The 21535-nt window shown below is 40.6% G+C and overlaps 1 protein-coding gene across 3 annotated transcripts in view; it reads left to right on the top strand.

The window, feature by feature from the left end:
* Positions 1 to 21535, top strand: part of SLAIN1 (SLAIN motif family member 1) — a 37378-nt gene that overhangs the window by 8133 nt on the left and 7710 nt on the right. The window contains exons 3-5 of one of the 3 annotated variants that reach the window (XM_069972328.1): positions 12195 to 12341; positions 16030 to 16179; positions 19036 to 19389. In XM_069972328.1, coding sequence (XP_069828429.1) covers positions 12195 to 12341; positions 16030 to 16179; positions 19036 to 19389 — 651 coding nt within the window. The remainder of the gene's footprint in view (positions 1 to 12194; positions 12342 to 16029; positions 16180 to 19035; positions 19390 to 21535) is intronic. The other 2 variants (XM_069972329.1, XM_069972331.1) reach the window with 2 other exon arrangements.

Below are 21535 nucleotides of genomic sequence, written 5' to 3' on the forward strand. Positions count from 1 at the left end.
TGTATTTGGCAATTTTGTGCAAATATAAATCAAAATATTTTTCCAATAGCAGCAGTTTGTCCATTTCCTCAAACAATATTTTCTTTATTGGTTGCCAGTGGAATTGTTTAGAAAAGGAAATAAAGGGTTTGTTCTGTCCCCTACTCATGCAGAGGACGTGTTTCATTAAATTAATGTTAAGTTTCCTGTTTCATACAGTAGACTGCCATGTTAGGACATTTATCTAAAACTAACACATTTGCATTCATTTTCCAACACAAAAAAACAATCCCTTTTGGTGCATTGGACACTAGACGTAAAATATTTATTTGCAGAATGCATACGTTGTTATTGGGAATCTCCTGGTACTAATGTGTCCATTTCATTTAAAGCACAATGAAGTATGTAGTGTAAGGCATAGGACATCTGGACAAGCTGTAGCTGAATCAGAAAGGTGATTTCCTTTCTAGTTTGTTATTCAAACTGTTAGTGCTGGATCTGCAAATATTCTTATAAATTTCATAATAAGGCAATGTAGGAGATATATGGGATTTATCAAGGCAAGCATCTCACATGCTGGTCTCAAAAAGTCCCTCACCAGCACACAAGCAGGCAGGATTTATGTAGTGGTGCATGTAAATTCATGTGCATTGGAGCTCCATGTGCTCCATTAATCTTTCATCATCATGCAGCAGATATACACACCCTTAGGGTGCGTTCACACCTACAGGATCTGCAGCAGATCTGCAGCAGATTTGATGCTGTGTTCAGTTATTTAAATGAAATCTGCTGCAGAGAATCAGCTGCAGATCCTTTAGGTGTGAACGCACCATTAAGGTACATTCACATGTACTGGATCCGCAGCAGGTTTCTCGCTGCATATTCGCAGTGAGATCCGCTGCGGATCCCTGCCCAGTAAACTCTATGGGCAGACAAACTCACAGCAGGATGCACATCCCACTGTGAGTATGTCTGCCGCCTGCCCCATTAACCCCCCGCTGCCGGAGCCTATACTTCACCTGGTCCCTGCTCCGGCTTGCTTCGGTGGTTCTCGGCATATCTTGCTTGGCCAATCAGTGCGCTGCTCCGCCGCAGCGCACTGATTGGCTAAGCAGGACGTGAAGACTCCGGGAGCCCCGAAGCAAGCCGGAGCAGGGACCAGATGAAGTATAGCCTCTAGCGGCAGGGGGGTTAATGGGGCAGGCTGCAGACACGGGTCGGGCTGCGAGAAATCCGTTGTGGATCCGGTACATGTGAACGTACCCTAAAGGAAAGATTGGTATGTTTCCTCTCCTCTCTCTGTGTATTCATTCTTTTGTTTGGTTCTATAAACTGCTTTAAAAGCACCCCTCAAAACAGCATGTGTGATTTTAGCCCAGGTGCCTCACATTGACAACTATGGGGGAGATTTATCAAAGGGTGTAAATATACACCTGGTGTAAACTGCCCACAGCAACCAATCACAGCTCAGCTTTCAGCTCTGGTAGAATAAAAGAGGAGCTGTGATCTGCTGTTCCCTCAAGCATTTGAATGACTTTTTACATGCAGGGTTGTTAGGAAAATGAGCTTAGAGAAAATAGCTGTATGAAAACCCTCTGTATGTGTATTGCAGCAGCACAAACTTTAACTGTCCTGAGAGTGCACACCAATGTAGAAGTCTAGCGTCGGCAATTTTTTTTTTCAATAAAAAAGTGACGGGGAGAAGGTGGCTGCACATAACAACAGGCACCTACCTCCCCAGCTCCAGCACAGGGGTCCGCTGCCTTCTGCTCCAGTTCCCCGGCTGCTTTTTGGTCTGAGTGGGGCCCAGGTTGTGACATGTCAGCTCCACTCAGCCAGTCAGTGTCAGTAGCAGCAGCCTTGGACGGTGACTGGCTGAGTGGAGCTGACATGTCATGACCCGGGTCCCTGCTCGACGGCGGCTCTTTAGAAAAAAATGGCTGATCCCAGACTTCTCCTTTTAAAAGGGTCTCTAAACCACTTCCCCCCCCCCCCCCAAAAAAAAAAAATGACCTGGCAGCAAGTAAAGGCATAACAAACAAACAAAAAAAAACACAACCTACTCACCTATAGTCCAGCAGAAGCGTCCTGGTGACTTTATTGTATACTCTAGCTCACAGAAGATTGCTAGCATTTGGTACACTGCATGATAAGTGTTTCCAGGCTTAGATAATGGTAAGTAAGAAATATGTTGCAAAAACGTTTATGTAATGATGTATGTCAGTCTGGACAAATTTACTTGGTAGAAGAGAAGGTATACTCTGACTGTGGTGTTTTGTACGGTCCACATTAAAGCACTTCCTATTCAGCTATCAATATGGTTGTAGAATTAACACTCAAGGGAATAATACATAGCTCTCATCGCAATTGACTTCAAAGCTAAAAAATGTTATGTCTTGTTTAAAAAGAATTCATGTTAGAGCAAGATACTTTATTTATTTGTTTAGCCTATAAAACACTATACATATTCCAACTGGGTAGCAGTAATACTTCTCACACTGCTTTCTTATGTGAAAGTTCCATTGCGCATCATGAGAGCTCATATGGTGAGGCCCATATAATTCTCTGGCCCTAATGGTAAATGCCAAGAATAATGTATAAAGACGGAGACTGATAATCTGGAGTGTGCTTGCTTGTATGGACAGCAAGAACAACTGTACTGCACATAATTGTTCCAATGATTTATTAAACAGGAGCATGACTGAGAGATGCTGGGGCCATTTCATAAGAAGATGTGATGCGGTACATTTATGTACAGGGAGGAGGATAGGATGTATCCTGTGATCGCTTCACTGGTTTGTGTGAGAAATTGCTTGCCTTTCACGATTCACCTGAATAGTTTGGCTCTTCCTTAATCATGGCAATCTTGTTTCTGTCTCACTCGAGACTCTGTGAAGTTTATAACAATTTTCTGGAGTCATGGTTGAGTTCCTCACAGTATTCTGGATAATGGGATTTCCCTAGCATGGCTGCTGTCACTTTGGTTTTTTGTCTTTATCCTCCAGACCTTTTGGAAAATGCATTTAATAAAATGCCTAGATTGCTCATAAATAAAACCTGCTCTTTGTTGTTTGAAGAGATGTAGTTAGATAATTTTTAACTTAATAGGTTTAAAGTCTCAGTAAAATTAATATTGGCTCTGGTTGCTTTCTGTAGTGGCTACCTGTAAGTCTTTATATATTTTGGTCAGTATTTTGCAACCAAAACCAGGAGTGGATTAAAAACATAGAAATTTAGTGGATGGATGCCATTTAATGACAAATAATTACTGTTATTTAAAAATGATAGCCGTTGTTATGAAATAATAGCCGTTGTTTGCTGTTAAATGGCGGCCATCCACTAAATTTCAACAGTGTGTGAACATAGCCTTTCTTGGTTTTTCAATACACTCCTGGTTTTGGTTAGAAAAAGTGGGGTTTGTTTTGGGCAGGGAGGCAAGAGGCAATACTCAGAACTCTAAGGGCTTATACCACTTCTCGTAAATTACGGGTCCTACCAACGGAGAAGTCCTGTAATGGAATGGAATGTATCAATATCATGCCAGGAGTAGGGAAACTCTTTGAATCTCTGTGTGACTGTAGTGACACTCTGTCCTTACACAACGCAAAGAATAGGGTGGTATGAACCTCCCTGACATGAAATTGTTTCATGAAGCAATGAACCAAGTCACAAATGAGATGGGTTAGCTTAGAAATTACGCTGTCTTTATATTGACTTATCTCTTTTAAGATGAGTGTCTCCAGAGGACCATCCAAACCTTTCAGACTTTCCATTCTTGGTCCCTCACACATTGAGTGTGGGATAAATGGGTTTTTAAGTATAACTTGTCGAGGCTCCTGACCCCTTGGCTCCAATATTGGAAAATTCTGTTTCTAGCGTGGATGGTGGTCCACCGAATTCCTCCTTTAGGAGCTCCTGTCCCCACCTGCAGGATTGCGTGACTGGAGATTCCTTTTCTCCTATTGCCACATGACTCTGCCAATCAGCATGTGCGTTACCTTCAGGGCACTGTCCCATTTTATAAATCTGACCTATCTTCATGTGGTAGGAACTCTGTCATGCTTTAACAAATACAGTGAATCTGCGATCTATACTAAAAATACAATTTTACAATAATATATAGTCTCAGCAAAAAATTTCTCACTTTCACAAGGAAAACTAGAGAATAAGCACCCAAACATTTGTTGTGCAATTTCTCCCAAGTACAAAAGCACTACATATGGGATCATAAGCTGCTGTTTGGGTATATGGCAGGGCTTAGAAGCAAAGGAGCGCCATTTAGCACAAATTTAACTGGAATTGTGTTTGAATAACATTTGCATTTGAAGTTACCCCATTTTGGAAAGTAAACTCTTCAGAATATTAATCTAGGGGTGTAGTGAGCGTTTTTTCCCCAGTAAAATAAGTGAAGCACCCTTGCTTATGTGTTATGCAGTTTGAAACTGCTTTTAGGCACCATGCTGATTTGCCATCCCCCTCCCCATGGCACCAGTACAGTGGAATCCAAGTGACCACAATTTTGGAAATTACAACCCTCAAACAATTCAACTCTGGGTTTGATGAGCATTTGGACCTCCTAGGTTTAAGATTTAAGAGGAAAGATTTTTTTGCCATAAAAAAAGGAAAAAAAATCTGATAATGGATACATTTAGCTCAAAACTCATTTCCTCAAGAAACACTTGGGAATATGCACCCCGAAATGTATTATGCAATTTCTGATGAGTACAGCAGTATCCCATATGTTACCATAACCTGCTGTTTTGGCACACAATTGGACACAAGAGAAGGAGTTTGCCATGTTTAGTACAGATTTTCTGAAATTGTTTTAGCGCACATAGAAATATGCACAACTATTGAGTTACCAGTACAGTGGGAACCCCTGACAAGTTACCACATTTTTGTAATCTACACCCCTCAAGGAATTAATGTACAGTAGGGGTATAATTAGCATTTTGATTCCCCCCCCCCCCCCCCCCCACACACACACACACCAGGGGATCCTGTTGGCTTAGTCCTTTTTTTTACAATGCTCCCCTGTTTCCACCCTGGCACGGGGGGCTGGCCTGATGCCCCTCGGTGTGACAATAACCCTTCCCCTTGGTGACATGTCTCCATTAGAACCAAGCACGGATTTGTCACAGAGGGGCACTGTTATTGTCACACCAGGGGGAGGGAGTGCTCATGTAGAAAACAGCGCAAAGCATTTTGAAAAACAAACAATTTTTTTTTTTTTAAAGCTGATTGATTTTGTTTTATTTATTTTTTCTTTTGCATGATAAGCTGTAGTTTTTATTAGCACTATTTTTATGATGCATGTGATCTTTTTCAATAATTTTGTTCCACTTTTTTGAAGTAAGGTGGGAAAAATCAGCTATTCCGCAGCAATACTAATTATGTATGTGTTTCTTTTTTTCCCCCCTTTTTTATTCTTATTTGTTGTTGCTGTTGATATTATTATTGTTGTTGTTGTTGTTGTTATTATTATTATTATTATTATTATTATTATTATTATTATTATATAATATTTTTTGTGCACAACACTAACCTGTGATCATCTGATCGCTGTTATATTTTACTGCTTTACTTCTATATTAAAATGTAGTGTGTTGGTATTACACAGAAGTTATAGCTTGTGAGACTCTGACAGGCTTCCAACAGCTTTAAACATGCTGTGTGTTTTTGTACGATTGAATGAATTCTTAGGCCATGTTCACACAAAGTAAATTTTGAGTCGAGATTGATTCAAACTATGCATTGCTCTGAAACCAATGGAATCGCAACTGAAGTGTATACACATAGTATACACTCCGGCTGCAAGAAAAGCTGACATGTCAGTTATGTGCGCCTGCTATTCATTGAATAGTAGCCGCACAGAACTGTCAGTTCACACAATGGAAAGTGCGGCTCTGGCTGCACTCTTCATTATGTGCTATGGTGAATTGGGATGCGGGCACACACGTGTGCATCCGCATCCCAATTCAACATTAATGAAGTTCATCCAGCTGGTACTGCAGTACTGGCCAGGATGATCTTCACTGACACCTGCCGTTCTGTGACACGGCCAGGTCACAGAACGGCGGGTGTCTTACGCTGTGTGAACACGGCCTTAGGGTGTGTTCACACGTACAGGTCACTGCAGCAGATTTGATGGTGCAAATCCACAGCAGATTTGATATCAGTGTAACTAAATAGCTGAACACAGCATCAAATTTGCACCATCAAATCTGCTGCAAATCCCATATGTGTGAACACACCCTATGTTCCCACACAGTATTTTTGCTCAGTATTTTGGTCGGTATTTTGCAACCAAACCAGGAGTGGATTGAAAACACAGAAAGTCTATGTTTTCACACTGTTGAAATTGAATGGATGAGCGTCATTATTGAAAAACAATGGCAGTTGTTTTAAAATACCAGAAATTATTTGCTATTAAATGGTGACCATCCACTCAGTGTGTGAACATAGACTTTCTGTGTTTTCAATCCACTCCTGGTTTTGGTTGCAAAATACTGACCAAAAAATACTCTGTGGGAACATAGCCTTAAGGGGGTTATTCAGTACAGAGGTACCTTGGTTTCAGAATAACTTGGATTAAGAGCTCACAGTGTTAGCGTCGGGTATGGCGAAAGGCAGTCTTACAAGACACGGACAGTGAGCCCTAAGCTGACCCTGCCCACTGTCCCTGCCTACTTGCCACAAGACAGCCCTAGGCAGCTGCGGACAACCATGAGAATGGTCCCTACGCTGGTAAGGTGTGACACAAAACAGAGGCAGACAAACACAGTAAGGCGAGGTAAACAGTCCTGGTCAATAACAGCGGGCAGCTAAGGTACAAAAATGAAGGCAGTCAGGTAGTCAAGGTCAAGCAAAAATGGTCCGGGCAGGCAGCAAAACAGAGGAGTCAGAGAATGAGCAAAAGGATCGGGAAGACTACAAGAACACGCTTAGCCTTGCAGGAACACTTATTGCCTGTGTCTGTCTGCTGGGCTTGCACACTATTTATGGAGGATCAGGGACTCAGTCCAGCAGCTGATTGGACCGGCCCCTGATCCTCCACACAGCTCACCTGCGCAGCAGGTTAACCCTGAAGCTGCCAATGCATAACAAGCAAGACAGGTGGGGCTGAACAAACCTAAAATAGACCTGTGTTGAGATAGGGTTCTGGAACTGCACAGAAACGCCAACTCAGCGTCTTCTCAGCCGCACAGCCTGAACCGAGGAGCTCCAGCCCACAGCCTGAACAGAGGAGCGCCAGCGCACAGTCCTGACACAGTTTTTCAAGTTTGTAACTTGGATTAAGAGCTTAGTTTTGGATTAAGAACTTCCTGTACTGGGTGGGAGGGGGCGTGGGGGACAGCGTGGTCTGAATAGCTTGGCCCTGTACTCTGACTTAAGTCTCCTTCACCTTCCAAATCATGTCAGATCCACTTCAGGCTGGGGCTTGCATCAGGGGACAGGACTGTGGAGGTAATCTCTTCATAGATGTAACCTCTCTCTCCCCGGACAGAGAGTACTGCATTTATATGCCCACATATACCCTGCTCATTCCTTCATACTTCCTGCAGTCTCTGTCAGTCCTTGTGTTTCCCATCCTCTTCATAAACAGTACTTTTTCTATTTTCCGTTCCATTATTATATATAAAACATTAAAAAACAAATATACATATGAGGTCCGCAACAACCAAAAAAACCTTGGTCATTTAGGCCAGAATCTGTGAGGGGAGAAGGGGTCAATGTAAAAAAAACAAAAAACAAACAAACCCTAAAACCTCTGTTTCAATATGTTCTTCCTGTAATGTAAGTCAATAGAAAACTGATCCTGACAGATGGCATACATTTGTATTAGTTTTTACAATCCCTAGCTTTAGGCTGCGTTTATACATACAGATAATTGACATATTTTTTAAGCCAAACTTGGGAATGGATATGTAAAGAGGAAAAATCTCAGTCTTTCCTGTTATAACCTGTTCCCTGTTTATAGTCTGTTCCTGGTTTTGGCTTCAAAAATCTGTCAGATAAATTGGTTAATTATCTGTGTATGTAAACGCAGCCTCATTCACACTAAGGCCTCATTCACACTATGTATTGTATAATTAAACAACGGTCATGGCTGCAGGTTTGCAACAATGGCCTTTGTTTTATCACAGTGGCCTATCACAATAACTACTATGGAATCCCTCCCTGAGTGTATACACACTGTATACACTCCGGCCAGGCTTCCATGCGGTTGCACAGAAAAGTGACATGCCTATTTTGTGCGGCCGCTTTTCATTGAACAGCGGCCGCACCAAATATACTGTGCATACAATGTAAAGTACAGCTCCTGGACGCACTTTACATTGCTTGCTATGGCTAAATGGAGAGTGGGCACACCAAATGTGCCTGCATTCCAGTTAGAGAACTGATATTCACCTGGCCAGTACTGCTGGGTTGTCCATCTCAGACAGCGGCCGTTCTGTGACAAGGCCATGTCAGAACGCCTGCTGTTTTACAAATCCCTTGTTTAACGAATTAGTATTTTGTTTTAAACGATAGCTATTTAGACAAGGGCGATAAATCACTATGAAAAGCGGTTAATGCAATCTTAATCACAATTGTAATTGCGTTCATATCTTTAGGCTATGTTCACACTGCGTATGTTTCCGTCCGTAGTGCGAACTGCGAATATACGCACGTAGTTTTGAGGTTGATGCGTTCGCTTGAAAGTATACAATATACGCCCGGATCGTATACGGTGCCGTGAAAAATGAACAAGACCATTGTTTGAGGACGGAAATGTTCCAACTCACGGCCGTGGATTTCTATGCGGTCCCGTACGAAGTACTTATTTCAGTCAAATTGAACTTAATTTTTCGATCCAAAAGGTTCTGTGAGTTTTATTGGGCTGGGCGAAGATTTCTAAGTAAATGACCTGTTTCAGATCGCTTCGAATCAAGCTAGGGAAGCATAACTCTACTACGCGTATGTTCGCGGTTCGTACGCATCCGGCCGCATGCCGATTTTTCCAACGCCCGTAGTTTCAGCCGCACATGTACGGCGGAGTAGGAACTACGGACGGAATCATACGCAGTGTGAACATAGCCTTACACTGTGAACGATGAGTGCTTAAACTGAAACACTTGAACAATTAACACCAATTTTGAGGTCAGCTCAAAAGATGTGATCAATCACCTAGGAAAGATTTTTCGTTCATAGTTTGATCGTTGCTGCGTTTGCACCGGAAGATTATTGCTTAAGTTTGAAAGATTTAAGTTTTTCGCACGATAATCGGCCCATATAAAAGGCCCTTTAGAGAGGTCAAGGAAGGGCCCCTGGTGGGAGAACGCAGAATGGCATTTTTGGATGCACATTTAATAGCAAATCGGCAAGCATATGTATTTCCCAAATTGTTATATTAACCATGGTTCAAAATATTTGACTCATTGCAGATGAGATCAAGGCCTTCCTCTAAGCTACCTATAAGCAGAGATTCCTTACACTAATATATGGCAGCATATAGATATTTAATGATAGGAGCTTTTATAGCACTCTACATTATAGAAATAGAGGGTTTATTGGTGGGAGCAGCTGTGCTCCTGAGAGCTGGACTCTTGAGGTGGTTACAGTGCCAAGTTGTGAAGTCTTTGGGGCCACAATACTCTCCTTTTACCTCCTTGTGCGTCTGGTTCTTCTCCTTTATACTAGTCATGTCACAGTCTGCAAGCCTCTGTACAGCAGTGCAGGGAATGCTACCACTGCCCTTCTGTCTGATTCCTTCTAGTTGCATACAGCACAGCCTGCAGGGGCATTGAACAGCGTGACTCCTCACATTGCCAGTCCTACACCCCCAGTGTTTGGAATTTAACCGTTTTAGCAATATCTCAGGCCACTGTTAACATCGCAGAGGCTTTTTAGTTGGATGTTGTCCTCACACCCCCTTACCATTTTGCAATGACAACCGATTATTTAACTTCATGTTTACAAAATTTGCAATGCAAAGTGAAACAAACAAATAAAATTATCTCTATACCTGGATAGTTACATATATATTAGCTTGGAATTTGTATATGTTTGCTGCTATGTATTACATATTCTGCATATTAACAAACTTGATGTTAGTCTATAATCCAGAACAAAGACAGGCCATTGTTTGAAGTCCTTGTTATTGTATTGGTTCATACATACATGTTTGGGTAGGGCTGTGCTGTGTGGGATCTCTGTTTGTTAGAAAAATACTGATATAGAAGTTTTTCTGGCACATATTCAGGTTTCAGTTGAGCGACTTGAAGTGGCATTCTTTTTTTCTTTTCGGGGGAGGGGGTAACGCCTAGTATCAGATGTAAATAATTGGAGATGATATTCTTGGCGTCTCCCAAGGTCATATGTCTATCCTTTCTATTCAGCATCAGTAATCTCCAAGGGATGGAATTTGAGAACCTCACTATAAGCCACTTAGTGGTCTGAATTTACTCTTATCGCACAAAGCATGCCTATTATGCTAATCTATATTCCTTTGGTATATAGCCTTTATAAATGTAAAGATAATTTCGTCTTATTGTTGTAACCAGTTTTAGGAAATAATAATTGTACATATTATTCTTGTGAGTGGGTGATGGGAAATTTAAAAATAAAAGATTGGCTTTATTCTAAGAGTACCTTCACATATAACGAATTGCAGTGGATTTTACGCTGCGAGTTACGCATTGAAATCTGCTGTGATTCCCAGTACTTTCATTTGCTGTGAGTATGAAAACCCATGGAAAATTACAGTATACAGGATCGCAGTGGATTTAGTTGCGGAACACGCAGCTTAAAATCCGCTGCAGATCCTGTACATGTGAAGCTACCCTTAGAATAAAGCCAATCTTTTATTCTAAGAGTGCGTTCACACGCACAAGATCTGCAGCGGATTTAATGGCCCAGATTTGCTTTGCTTTGAATCTGAGACTTCAAATCTGCTGCAGGTCCTGTACGTGTAAACGCACCCTAAAAGGGAATTTACATTTTTTTTCAAATTTTTTACAAAGGGATACAATTTTCTTTTAAACGTATTGGTTATTGCATTATCCTTACATAGCATTCTTTTCCACATAGCCAGGAGTGGATTTGAAAAAAAAAAGAAGTAGAGTCTTTCCCTTCCTTTTTTGATCCAGTCTAGATATTAGACTGCATAAAAATCAACTGGCTTTTTTTCGGGTGGTTTTACAGGCAATTTTTCTGCCTGAAAATTCAGTGACCAGATGTTAGCTGGAAGTCAGTCTCTTCGTTGCCTGTTAATGACCCCCCAGAGCATGCTGACAGATGGGCGTGGCTAGATACAAGCAGGACTCCGCTCGATGCCTTGTTCACTGCTTTCTACCGGCCCAGCAAAAGGATTAAAAGTTGTTTTGCTGGGATGTGAGGTTAAAGAGGAAAGAACCCCCAGATATGATAGGGAAATGGAACATCTCTGTAGTGCTGCTGGTAGCTTGAACGGCACAATTGCCTAACTTCTATAATGACTTCCATCCACTGCACACATACAGAAGTGGACTCCTTGCTTTTATAGTACACCCTGCAAAGTGGCAGCAGCAAGAAACGTATATAAAGCAATGGTGAACAGTCTAAGCCATGGGTCTCCAAACTGTGGCCCTCCAGCTGTTGCAAAGCAAAAATTCCCATCATGCCCGGACAGCTAAAGCTTTGGATCTGTCTGTCCAAGCATGGGAAATGTAGTATTGCAACAGCTGGAGGGCCGCATGGTTCCATGGTCTAAGCTATGCATATATCCCGGGTTGAGATTAAATGAATACTTAAATAGTGATTTAACAAATAGCAATAATTGTTTCGTCTAATAAAAACATTTTTTAGTATGTACAGTCACAATGCTCGGCTGCAGTATTTGGTATAGTTCCAGGTTTGCCACACCTAAACCCTAAAATGTTAGGTCTTACTTCTATTAACCCAATCCTGCCTCCTCATTCAGCAACCAGACCTTACATGCACGGTATGTCTTTAAAGGAATTAAATTTGGCATGATACAAAGAAATATATTTTATGTGAGCATAATTTATTACCAATATTTCTTAGAATTTTGTTGAACAGCTTCATGGGACCCATACCACAACCAGTTTACACAATCGATTTTACAGTTGTTTCAAGCCAATGGGATTTTTGTTCAGTCTGATCCATGCCATATATTAGCTATTGTTTTACAACAAGTACTAATTGGTGATTTCTGTTCCTTTTACATTTAGCTGGTCGCTGGAGGAGTCTCTTTTCTACTCCTGTTTCCTCTTTCCCATATAGTCCAGTTGCGAGACTCACTCCATTTTGCAACGGGTTAAATTCTCCCAGCATCCTTAAAACCCCAACTAAAGCAATACTAACACCAGAAAAGACAGGTAAACCTGCAACTTATTGTTTTAAATCTTGTTTAAAAAATGTTGTGGGTTTTGCTTATCTTCAGCTATTCTTTTTTTTTTTTTTTTACAACATTTTTTTTTCCAATTAGTGATGGTTTCTGTGCTTTGCTTTTTTTTTTTTTTTGTTTTTTTTAATATATCTTTTTTTCCTCATTGTTTTCTTTATTTTTACATCTCCGCTTGACTTAAGTTGCTGATTTTTGATTCTGGTTAAACATTTTATTGGATGTCTCAAAGCTAAAAACCCTTCAATTGACTATTTACATTACCAAACAGAAAAAGTAGTGTAGTTGCAATAATGTCTTAATGTCAAATTATGTGAATTAGTATTGCCTTAATTGTAGTTCTCTTCTGGTTATAGGCTCTGTACTTTTATGTATGGCATCCTGGTGAGAATATGGAATGGCTGAGAATAAAGGATGCATTTGGGAAAATGACAGTTCAAAAATTGAGGTTGTCAGCCATTTTATGGATTAGGACCTGTTCACACTGAGCAATAGACGAGGAAAGATTTCTTCACCTATTCAGCTCTGGCAGAATTTGAGTGAAATTCAAGCCTCATTGACTTCTAAAGCAGTGGTTCTCAATTCCAGTCCTCAGGCCTCACCAACAGGTCATGTTTTGAGGATTTCCTTAGTATTTCACAGGTGATATAATTATACTCAGTGCCTCAGGTATTATCACAAGTGTTCTTTGTATGGGATATCCTCAAAACCTGTTGGTGAGGCCTGAGGACTGAAATTGAGAAGCACTGTTCTAAAGGATTCCTCTAGTGGAATCCGCCTTAAGAATTGACATGTCAATTCTTTGGGTGGAAAGTGGATCCACAGTGGAACATTCTGCGCGGCAATTCCGCTGTGTCAAAAGCAAAATTGAAATCACATTGAACCTAATGGTAAATTGCTCTGCACCAATTTTTGGGCAGAATTTTAATTGTAGATTGAGCAAGGAAATTCCTCACATTTTGCTTAGTGGGAACTGGCCCTTAGGCAGATTAGTTGCTTCAGTGTTAAAAAAAAATAATAATAATAATTTCCAATTTTTTTAATATTTAAAATTTGTTTGGTAATGCTTATGGTCTTTTTAAAGTATTTTTTTTTAACAAGAAATAAAAAATAAATTACTGAACACATATAGAGGGCATATCAGCCTGTTAGCAAAATTTACAAGGTTCTGTATATTTCTGGGAGAAAAAGTTGAGTAGGTGTGATAGCAACCAATCAGGTCTCTGCATTCCTTTTCCACAGGGCCTAAAAAAGAAAGGTGGGATTTGATTAGTTGTAAAAAATTGGGTGTTGCACATAGAATGGGCGTGGATTATGTCTCAAACTTTGCGTGCCGCAGTTTCAGGCCTCCTGAGGAAAATGTCCAAACGTTGGCAAGTATGGCTTGTTTTCAGCACTTCAGTGTTGCATGCAGAGCCTAAAAAGAGTAAGCAGCAATATTTGGAAGTTAAGATATTGAAAAAAATATCATATAATAAACTGTACTCTTTTATAAATTCTTTGTGTATAAAATTACATTTCCTTTATATATAGCTATGTGTTACAACCCAGTATAATCCACTTGCTGCAGGTATAGCCAACACTAACGTAGTGTGCCTCCATTGTGGTTTTTGTTTTTTTCTTTTCTTTTGCAAAATAAGTTTCGAGCAATACCATGAATGTAAATCTGTTAAATTTGGAGCAGAAATAGCCTTCTAAACCTATACTGTATGAGACAGAGCTGCCTGCTGCATCTCCACAGCTCCCGAGTCAGGTGAGAGGCTCAGTGTAATGTCTATAAAGTCTATGGCGATGGAGATCTGCGGAGATAAATCAGACAACTCCATCTCATAAGGTATGCGGTGGGTAGGAGGCAGAACAGGCACCAAATTAGATTCACATTAGAAAAAATCCATTAGTGCTGCACAATAACCATTTCTCAAAAATCATTGGAGGGACACTTTAAGGTAACAGTTTTAGATATACTGCTTTTCTTCAACTATTGCTGCATTCATACTGATGATTGGGAGACCAGTTCTCTTGTCTATCATTATTCATTCGCAGTTGAGAGTTAGTGTGATTCCATGTCAATGCAAGCATATGGCAACAACTAAGATGTTCAGATATAGGGACCAGTGACTTATGCTTCTCATCTTTTTGTGTTGTTGCCCGGTATTAAAGTCATTGTGTAATATGAAGGTTGTTCTTCCTCGCCTCACTTTATCATTTTTTTGTGTCACTAGTATTATGGTCTTATCTATGATTTCATGCACATCTACTGTAAATGATAAGAATATCAGAAAGTTATGAGTTTAGTGATCCTAAATAAACTTCAAGACTACAGACAGAAACGCTTGTCGCTGCTCACAAACCTCAAAATAAAATTTGGTGGTCTTTGGGGGTCATCTGCAGAAAAGGGTCCTAGCTGTTCCGCTCTTCTGTGGTCTGTTGCCTCCTTCTGACCATCTTGGTCATTGGTCCTTATTTTGGTCAGTATCGTTAGCAAAAACCAGGAGTGGAACTGAAAAAGACTATGGAAAGACCTTTTCTGTGTTTTGAAGCCACAGAGAGAAAATAAATTACAATTCCCTACTTAGAGTTGCCAGCAATGAGCTAAATGTATTGCTAAATCCTTGTCACTAATTGAAAAACAACCCCATGTACTACATCATTGGTTGAGAAGGAAAGTGAATATGAATGCAAAAACAAAAACAAAAAGATTATACAAAAAAATAGAAATATAACAAAATCCTTTAAACCAACACTGAGATCTTACCCCCGTCCGGCCCACCAGCCCGATGCAAGTTTCGCTCACTTCATCAGGAGCTTAGCTCCTGATAAAGTGAACGAAACGTGCATCGGGCTGGTGGGCCGGACTGGGGTAAGATCTCAGTGTTGGTTTGTTTGTTTTCACTTGTGTGGTCGCATTTGAATTATAACCTGCATATAGGGTCTCACTTGCGGTGCTCTATTAATTACCTGGCCAGCTGTTGAGGGGTCACAAACAGTCTCTCCTCTACTATATTTTATCGCAAGTTAAATATCATTATCTGTTATAACCTTAGTGACCCCTGGATGGCAGTATTGCAATTGGCACACAATATGCCATAATACCCATGATTTTCAGATTTTTGGATTGATTTACCACACTGAGATCTTTCTCCCCCTCTGGCCTTTGTGTTATCTGTGTCATTCCCATGAAATGTCCCAGTTTTTTTATATTTTTTTGTATATTATGTATATGTAAATAAAGGATTTTGTTATATTTCTAATTTTTTGTGCAATCTTTTTGGTTTTGTTACATAGCTTTCTTGCACCAGACATTGCTTTTGCCAGGACTTTCTTTTGGGGTTGTCTGAATATGAATGCAGTTTACAAAGAGAAATATGCTTTCGCAAAGTATACTTTATCAGGTAATGTTGACAGCTATGTATTGTGATAGGATAGCTCAATGATGTATTTGGAGCATCTGCGATTATCGGAATGAATACATTTTAAATAAAGTTCTGTATTATAGACTCTTTGCTGTTTTAAACCCCAAGGCCAGTTTGTGAGGTAACAAAAACTGTAAACTAAAGTTCTGTGTTTTTTTCCGCCACCATCTTTTTTTTTTTATAATTTTGTTGTGTACTCTATTTACATACCATACATGCCAGAAAAACAAGGGTTTTGTTTTCTTTCAGGTTACAATTTGAAGACTTCACCCTTGAGTCCACAGTCTTCAATAGATAGTGAACTTAGTACATCTGAGCTGGAAGATGACTCAATTTCCATGGGTTACAAACTACAGGACCTCACTGATGTCCAGATCATGGCAAGATTACAAGAAGAAAGTAAGGAATTTCACATTTTCCTGTTTTGTACTTGCAGGTCCCCTAATTGTTTCTGGTGTAGGGTATGAAAGTCCTGATAGAGTAGACAACAAATATGTTTAAAGGGGTTATGCGGCTATGGAAAACATTACCTATATGGTTTCAACAATAAAAAAGCTATACTTCACTGCCTCCCTACCTCACTTTTGAGCTCCCGGTGTCCAGTGTCCTCCTCAGAGTCTTTGGAGTTAGCCGGAGACTCTCCTGCCTCTACTTGCGAGACGGGGGTGACAACCCGCTCAGCCAATATCCAGGTGCTGTCAGAGAGAGAGCTTGGCAGCAGCACAATCCTGATCGGCTGTATCCCCTGATCGACTGATTCTAACAATTTAAGACTATCAGGCTACACTGTTAGAATTAGCAAGCGGCTGTGAAGTGGATCACACTGCTGCCACTTGTTCTCTCCAGCTGTATCTCCTGATTACAGTGGGTCTCTGCAGTGAGATCTGCTGAGATAAATATCTTTTTACATGCCTGATTAGGTAAAAAAATATTTTTAGTGACAGTGATTTTTTTTACCAGAATAATTTTTAACCCAAGAAAAACAGATGTAAAGTTTTAACCACTTAGTGTCTTCACTTTACAGGAAGTCGGGTGGGGTTTACCATATACTTTATCTAAGAGGAGGATGAGAATACCTAGGCTGTTTGCCTGCAATGATCTACAGTACATTGTTCTTCAAGAGTAAATCAAGACTTCCCTCAACTCCATGATCACCTGTAAAGTTCTGGGCAGAAGTCCCTTGTATGTAAATACCAGTGTACCTACTGTGGTATGTCCCCAGGGTTGCAGAGTAGCCTTCCTCTCCCCCTCCCTTTAACCTTTTAGCAGCAGCAACACAGTATTTAGTGTAAAGCCCCTATTACACAGGTCGATCAGCAGGAGTAAGTGGGCACCAACCTGTCAGATCAGCGCTTCCTCGTTTCCTGCACACTGCCGGTGCTATTACAGGCACTGACAGCGAGCAGTTAACACCAGGGGGCGGAAGTGAGCTGCGGGAAGGGCTGCCCAGACGATCTTTAAATCATCTGGAGAACCCATGGGAGATGGCGGATATCTGCCGCCGTTCCTGTTACTCATAGCGATGGCCAGCAGACCATTGTTATCGTTTGAAAAGCTTGTCAACATGTTGAAAGACAAGGATCAGCCGCCATTGTGCATGTCGGCTGATCGTTGTCTTTTAACAGTAGCTATTACACCAAGTGATTATCAGCTGCAACGGCCAATAATTGACAGAGTACAGCCGATAAGTGCTTGGTGTAATAGGGCCTTAACTCTTTACTTGCTCTGATCCTGCTGCTGTTTCTTTAATTTCTGCTAACATAGCACCTTGCAGACCCAGCACATCAGTAACCACTTCTTCATCCACATGCCATCTTGTACTGCACTTTCTACATAAAACCTTATTAAATTAACATCAAAATGCTACATTTTTTTTACACCAGACTTAGAGATTCAAAATGACTTGTTTTATATGACAAAAAAATGGCAAAAGGTCTGAATAACCAAATTTGTGGGGAAATTCCCTTCCATTAAAGCAAATGTACCATCAGGTACATCACTATAAGTTTTTTACATGAATAGACTGGCGCCGAAACAGGGATGCTGGTGCTGCAATTCTTTTTTTGAACTGTAGCCCAGTTCCCACGCACGGTGACGGTCTATTTCCGGGCACCAGTCTGGCCTGAAGCACTGGAAGCGCGACCCCCCCCCCCCCCCCCAGTGTCACGAAACCCCCTCCCCTCAATAACACGGCTCCATTAGAATCAATGGAGCTGGCGCCGGTCTATTCACGTAAGAAACGTAAAGCGATGTGCCTGATGGTACATTTGCCTTAAAGTCTATATATAAAAATAGTGGGAGTTTAATTAATCAGATGTAAAGTGAAACTGGCTTAGTTGCCCCTAGCAACCAATCAGATTCCACCTTTCATTCTTTACAGACTTTTTAGAAAATGAAAGGTGGAATCTGATTGGTTGCCAGGGGCAACTGAGTTTCACTTTACACCAGTTTGATAAATCTCCCTCATGATGCACATAAAATGTGTTAGTATTATCTCTTGCAATTTATATTATATGTACGTATAGTTATGGTCAACAAGGTCATTGTTGGGGTATGTTCACACTGAGTAATTCAGGCTTAATTCCGCAGAGGAACCCAGCCTGTCTCAGTGTGTATGCTGCCGTTCTCAGCTCACTTCTTTGAGTGGAGAGTGGTGGCAGCAGAGGAGCGCCCACTCTCCCATAGAGAAGCAGTCTCACACTAAGACAGGTGGGATTCGCGCCGCAGAATTCTGCCTGATTTACTTAGTGGGAATATACTCTTACACTGAGCACAAGTTATGTAGTGGGGATGGTAAGTGAAACTTGAACTAAAATATAGTCCTAAGGTTAGGAAGTGTATAAAGTAATGAAAGTAATCGTTTTTTTTTTTTCACTTTTATTGTATGTAGATGAGTTCTGTATGTAAAATGTGAAATGGTGTGAAAAGTATAATATGCTGCTTCATGCTACCAGGTACTGTTGATAGTTTTGCTAAGATTCAATGGACGCTAGTGTTGTGTTTTTTAACCTTGGTTTGCTTGCATGAAAATCCATTTTATACATAATAATATAATTGGTAAGTGTGAAGATATTAAGGTATGGGCTAAATGGGATGGCAATGAAAAGTAAGACAAAGTTTCAGAAAATTTGTACATTAAAAGCAAAATTTTTTCTGTGTTCTGCATAAATTCTATACATGTGTGTCTAAGAGCCAGTTTTAAGTTTGTTTTGGGGTTTGGTTGCCTTCCTTAATGGTGCTAACTCTTTGTTGCAGGCCTTAGGCAAGATTTTGCATCTACCTCTACTTGTAGTTCAGTAACAAGACATCGCCCAAGCCTTTCTCTGTATTCTGGAAAAAAAATGTCATGTGCCAGTAGTGATCAGGAATCGGACCGTTATAGCGTTGATGATGACGATGAAGAGTTCGATCTGTTACCACCACCTCAACCAAGACTCAGCCGGTGCTCCCCTCTGCAGCGAGGCATTACTCACTCTCAAACTTTCTCTAGTATTCGGGATTGCAGGAGAAGTCCCAGTTCCCAGTACCTGAATTCTAATGGATATCAGCAATACAGTTTTTCTTCTCAAGCTCAGACTCCAGAGCAACCACAAAACAGAACTAGTGCAGGTAAGAACTATTGCATCACAGTGATTATACATGCCTTTTTTAGATCCAAACATTAAAGGGGTTATCTAGGTTTAACAAAACACGTCCACTTTCCACTAGGAGCAGGACCACTCTTGTCTCCAGTTTGGGTGTGGTTTTGCAGTGCAGTTCTACTGAAGCGAATAGAGCTAAATTGTAATACCACACACAACTTGGGGACAGGTTGAAAGTAGCTGTGCTTCTTCTATTCCTAGATAACCTCTTTAAGCTTACGTTGCAGGAAAAATAGAGTACCTGAATGATCCAGGTACCAAAAAAAATGTAGAAGGCACTCCAAATTTAAGATTCCATTGTGGAATCGAAACATCGCACAATGATGCACATTTTTCTTTCAACTTGAATTTTGGAGTTTTCCTTGGTTTCCTGGAGAAGCATGCGAGTCTAGCTTCCTGAGGCTGTGCACCCTCTTTGAGCTACAAGCCTACAGAGTGTTGCTCAGCCACGCTATATATGGGCGAGGCTAAAATTGGTTGCCCACGCCGCTGCTGTGTCTGAAATTTAAAGCAATGGCGGAAGTGAGCAGGTATGGGGGAGAGCTGCTCCCCCCCCCCCAACCTGCACTGACGCATAATCTCTGCAGAAGCTCAGCTGTCACGTGATACCACGTAGCAGCACCTGGTAAAATGCTCGAGTCTCCCATTGATTTCTATGGGACTTGTTACTTGAGCGAAAACTTGAGTAATGAGACCTTCAGTATTTTATTACTCTCTAAACTCTGCTTATCATGTCACTATATTTTGGTGCAATAAAATATTAGCATGTCTTTATGCAGTGGGTTTAGTGTCTCAATGCCATCAATATTAATTCTTCCCATTCCTGTGTTCTTACATTTATTTTATCAGAGGGCATCTCTCCGGCGGCTTTAGACGTGTACCAATGAAGTGAAGACGTATACACTGCATTTCACTACTCATGCACTATAAGTGATGTGTACTGTCCTCTGCTTTGTCAGTATAAGGCGTCTGCATCCAAAGCTGTTGGAGAGGCGTCATGTGGTAAAATAAATGTAAGAACAGGCAGAATCTATATTAGCATTGTGACACTACACCTGCTGTATAAAGACATGCTTGTGGTTTAGTGTCCAAAAATATAGTGGTAATAAACAACTACTGTAAATTACTATTGATATAGGTAAGTGTACAGCTGTCTTACAATAAAGATGTTAAACTAGCTCATGCAGAGCTTACCCTGTGCCAGCAATCCTCAAAGAATAACAAAGTGCCAGGATGTAATGATGATGAAATGATGAGCGTCTTACTGTGCCCCTTTTCTGTATTGTACCTCCTGCACTGCAGAGTAAGGGGATGCTTGATCCCATTAGAAAGAAAAGTTTTTCAAATACTATTACTCTCTTAATTGCACCTTAGCACCTTCACAGATGATAACCTGTTCCCGTCCTACATGTGTAACCTAATTTCTCAATACTTTGCTAATACTTTGTCTAAGGCTTGGTTCACACAGGTTTTTATTTTTATTTTTTAGTATGAATGTGTCCCTTCTCATCTATATATATATATATATATTTTATTTAAAGATTTTATTTTCCTTTTTCATCATCACAAAAAAAGCAACTTTAACAATTTATAAAGCATCACCAATATACAATACATACCCCCCCCTCTCCCTCCCTACCGCCGTGGGGTGGCAAAACAAACCAAAGCAAACCAAAACAAACACAAAACACCCATATCCAAACACAAAACATAATGTCCAATCACCGATAATATCCCTCAATTTCACTAACACAACCCTCCCACATCTCCCTACTGGGAGAGGCTGCACCAATCCAATTGCTGGTAATAAGCAGTCATGCAATAAATAATAACCTTAAAATCTTTCTCCGGGATTGTTTACCAGTCTTCAGGCCCGTATCATCCCCAAGGATAGCAATAACTGGAGTATAAGGTATCTCAGTCTTCTCCCTTTTTTTTTTATTTCATCATCCCTTCTCATCTATATTGTAATGAATCACAATGACTTTTAATAAGGGGAATATGGCAGTAGAAGTCTGAGGGAAAGGAACTATAACATTGGTGGGATTAATATATGTACGTTCCCAAAATGGATAAACTCTGCCCCGTGAACATTTTAGACCACTTGCAGGAGG

Source organism: Dendropsophus ebraccatus, chromosome 5, assembly GCF_027789765.1.
Source record: "Dendropsophus ebraccatus isolate aDenEbr1 chromosome 5, aDenEbr1.pat, whole genome shotgun sequence".
In the NCBI taxonomy this organism is placed as follows: Eukaryota; Metazoa; Chordata; class Amphibia; order Anura; family Hylidae; genus Dendropsophus; species Dendropsophus ebraccatus.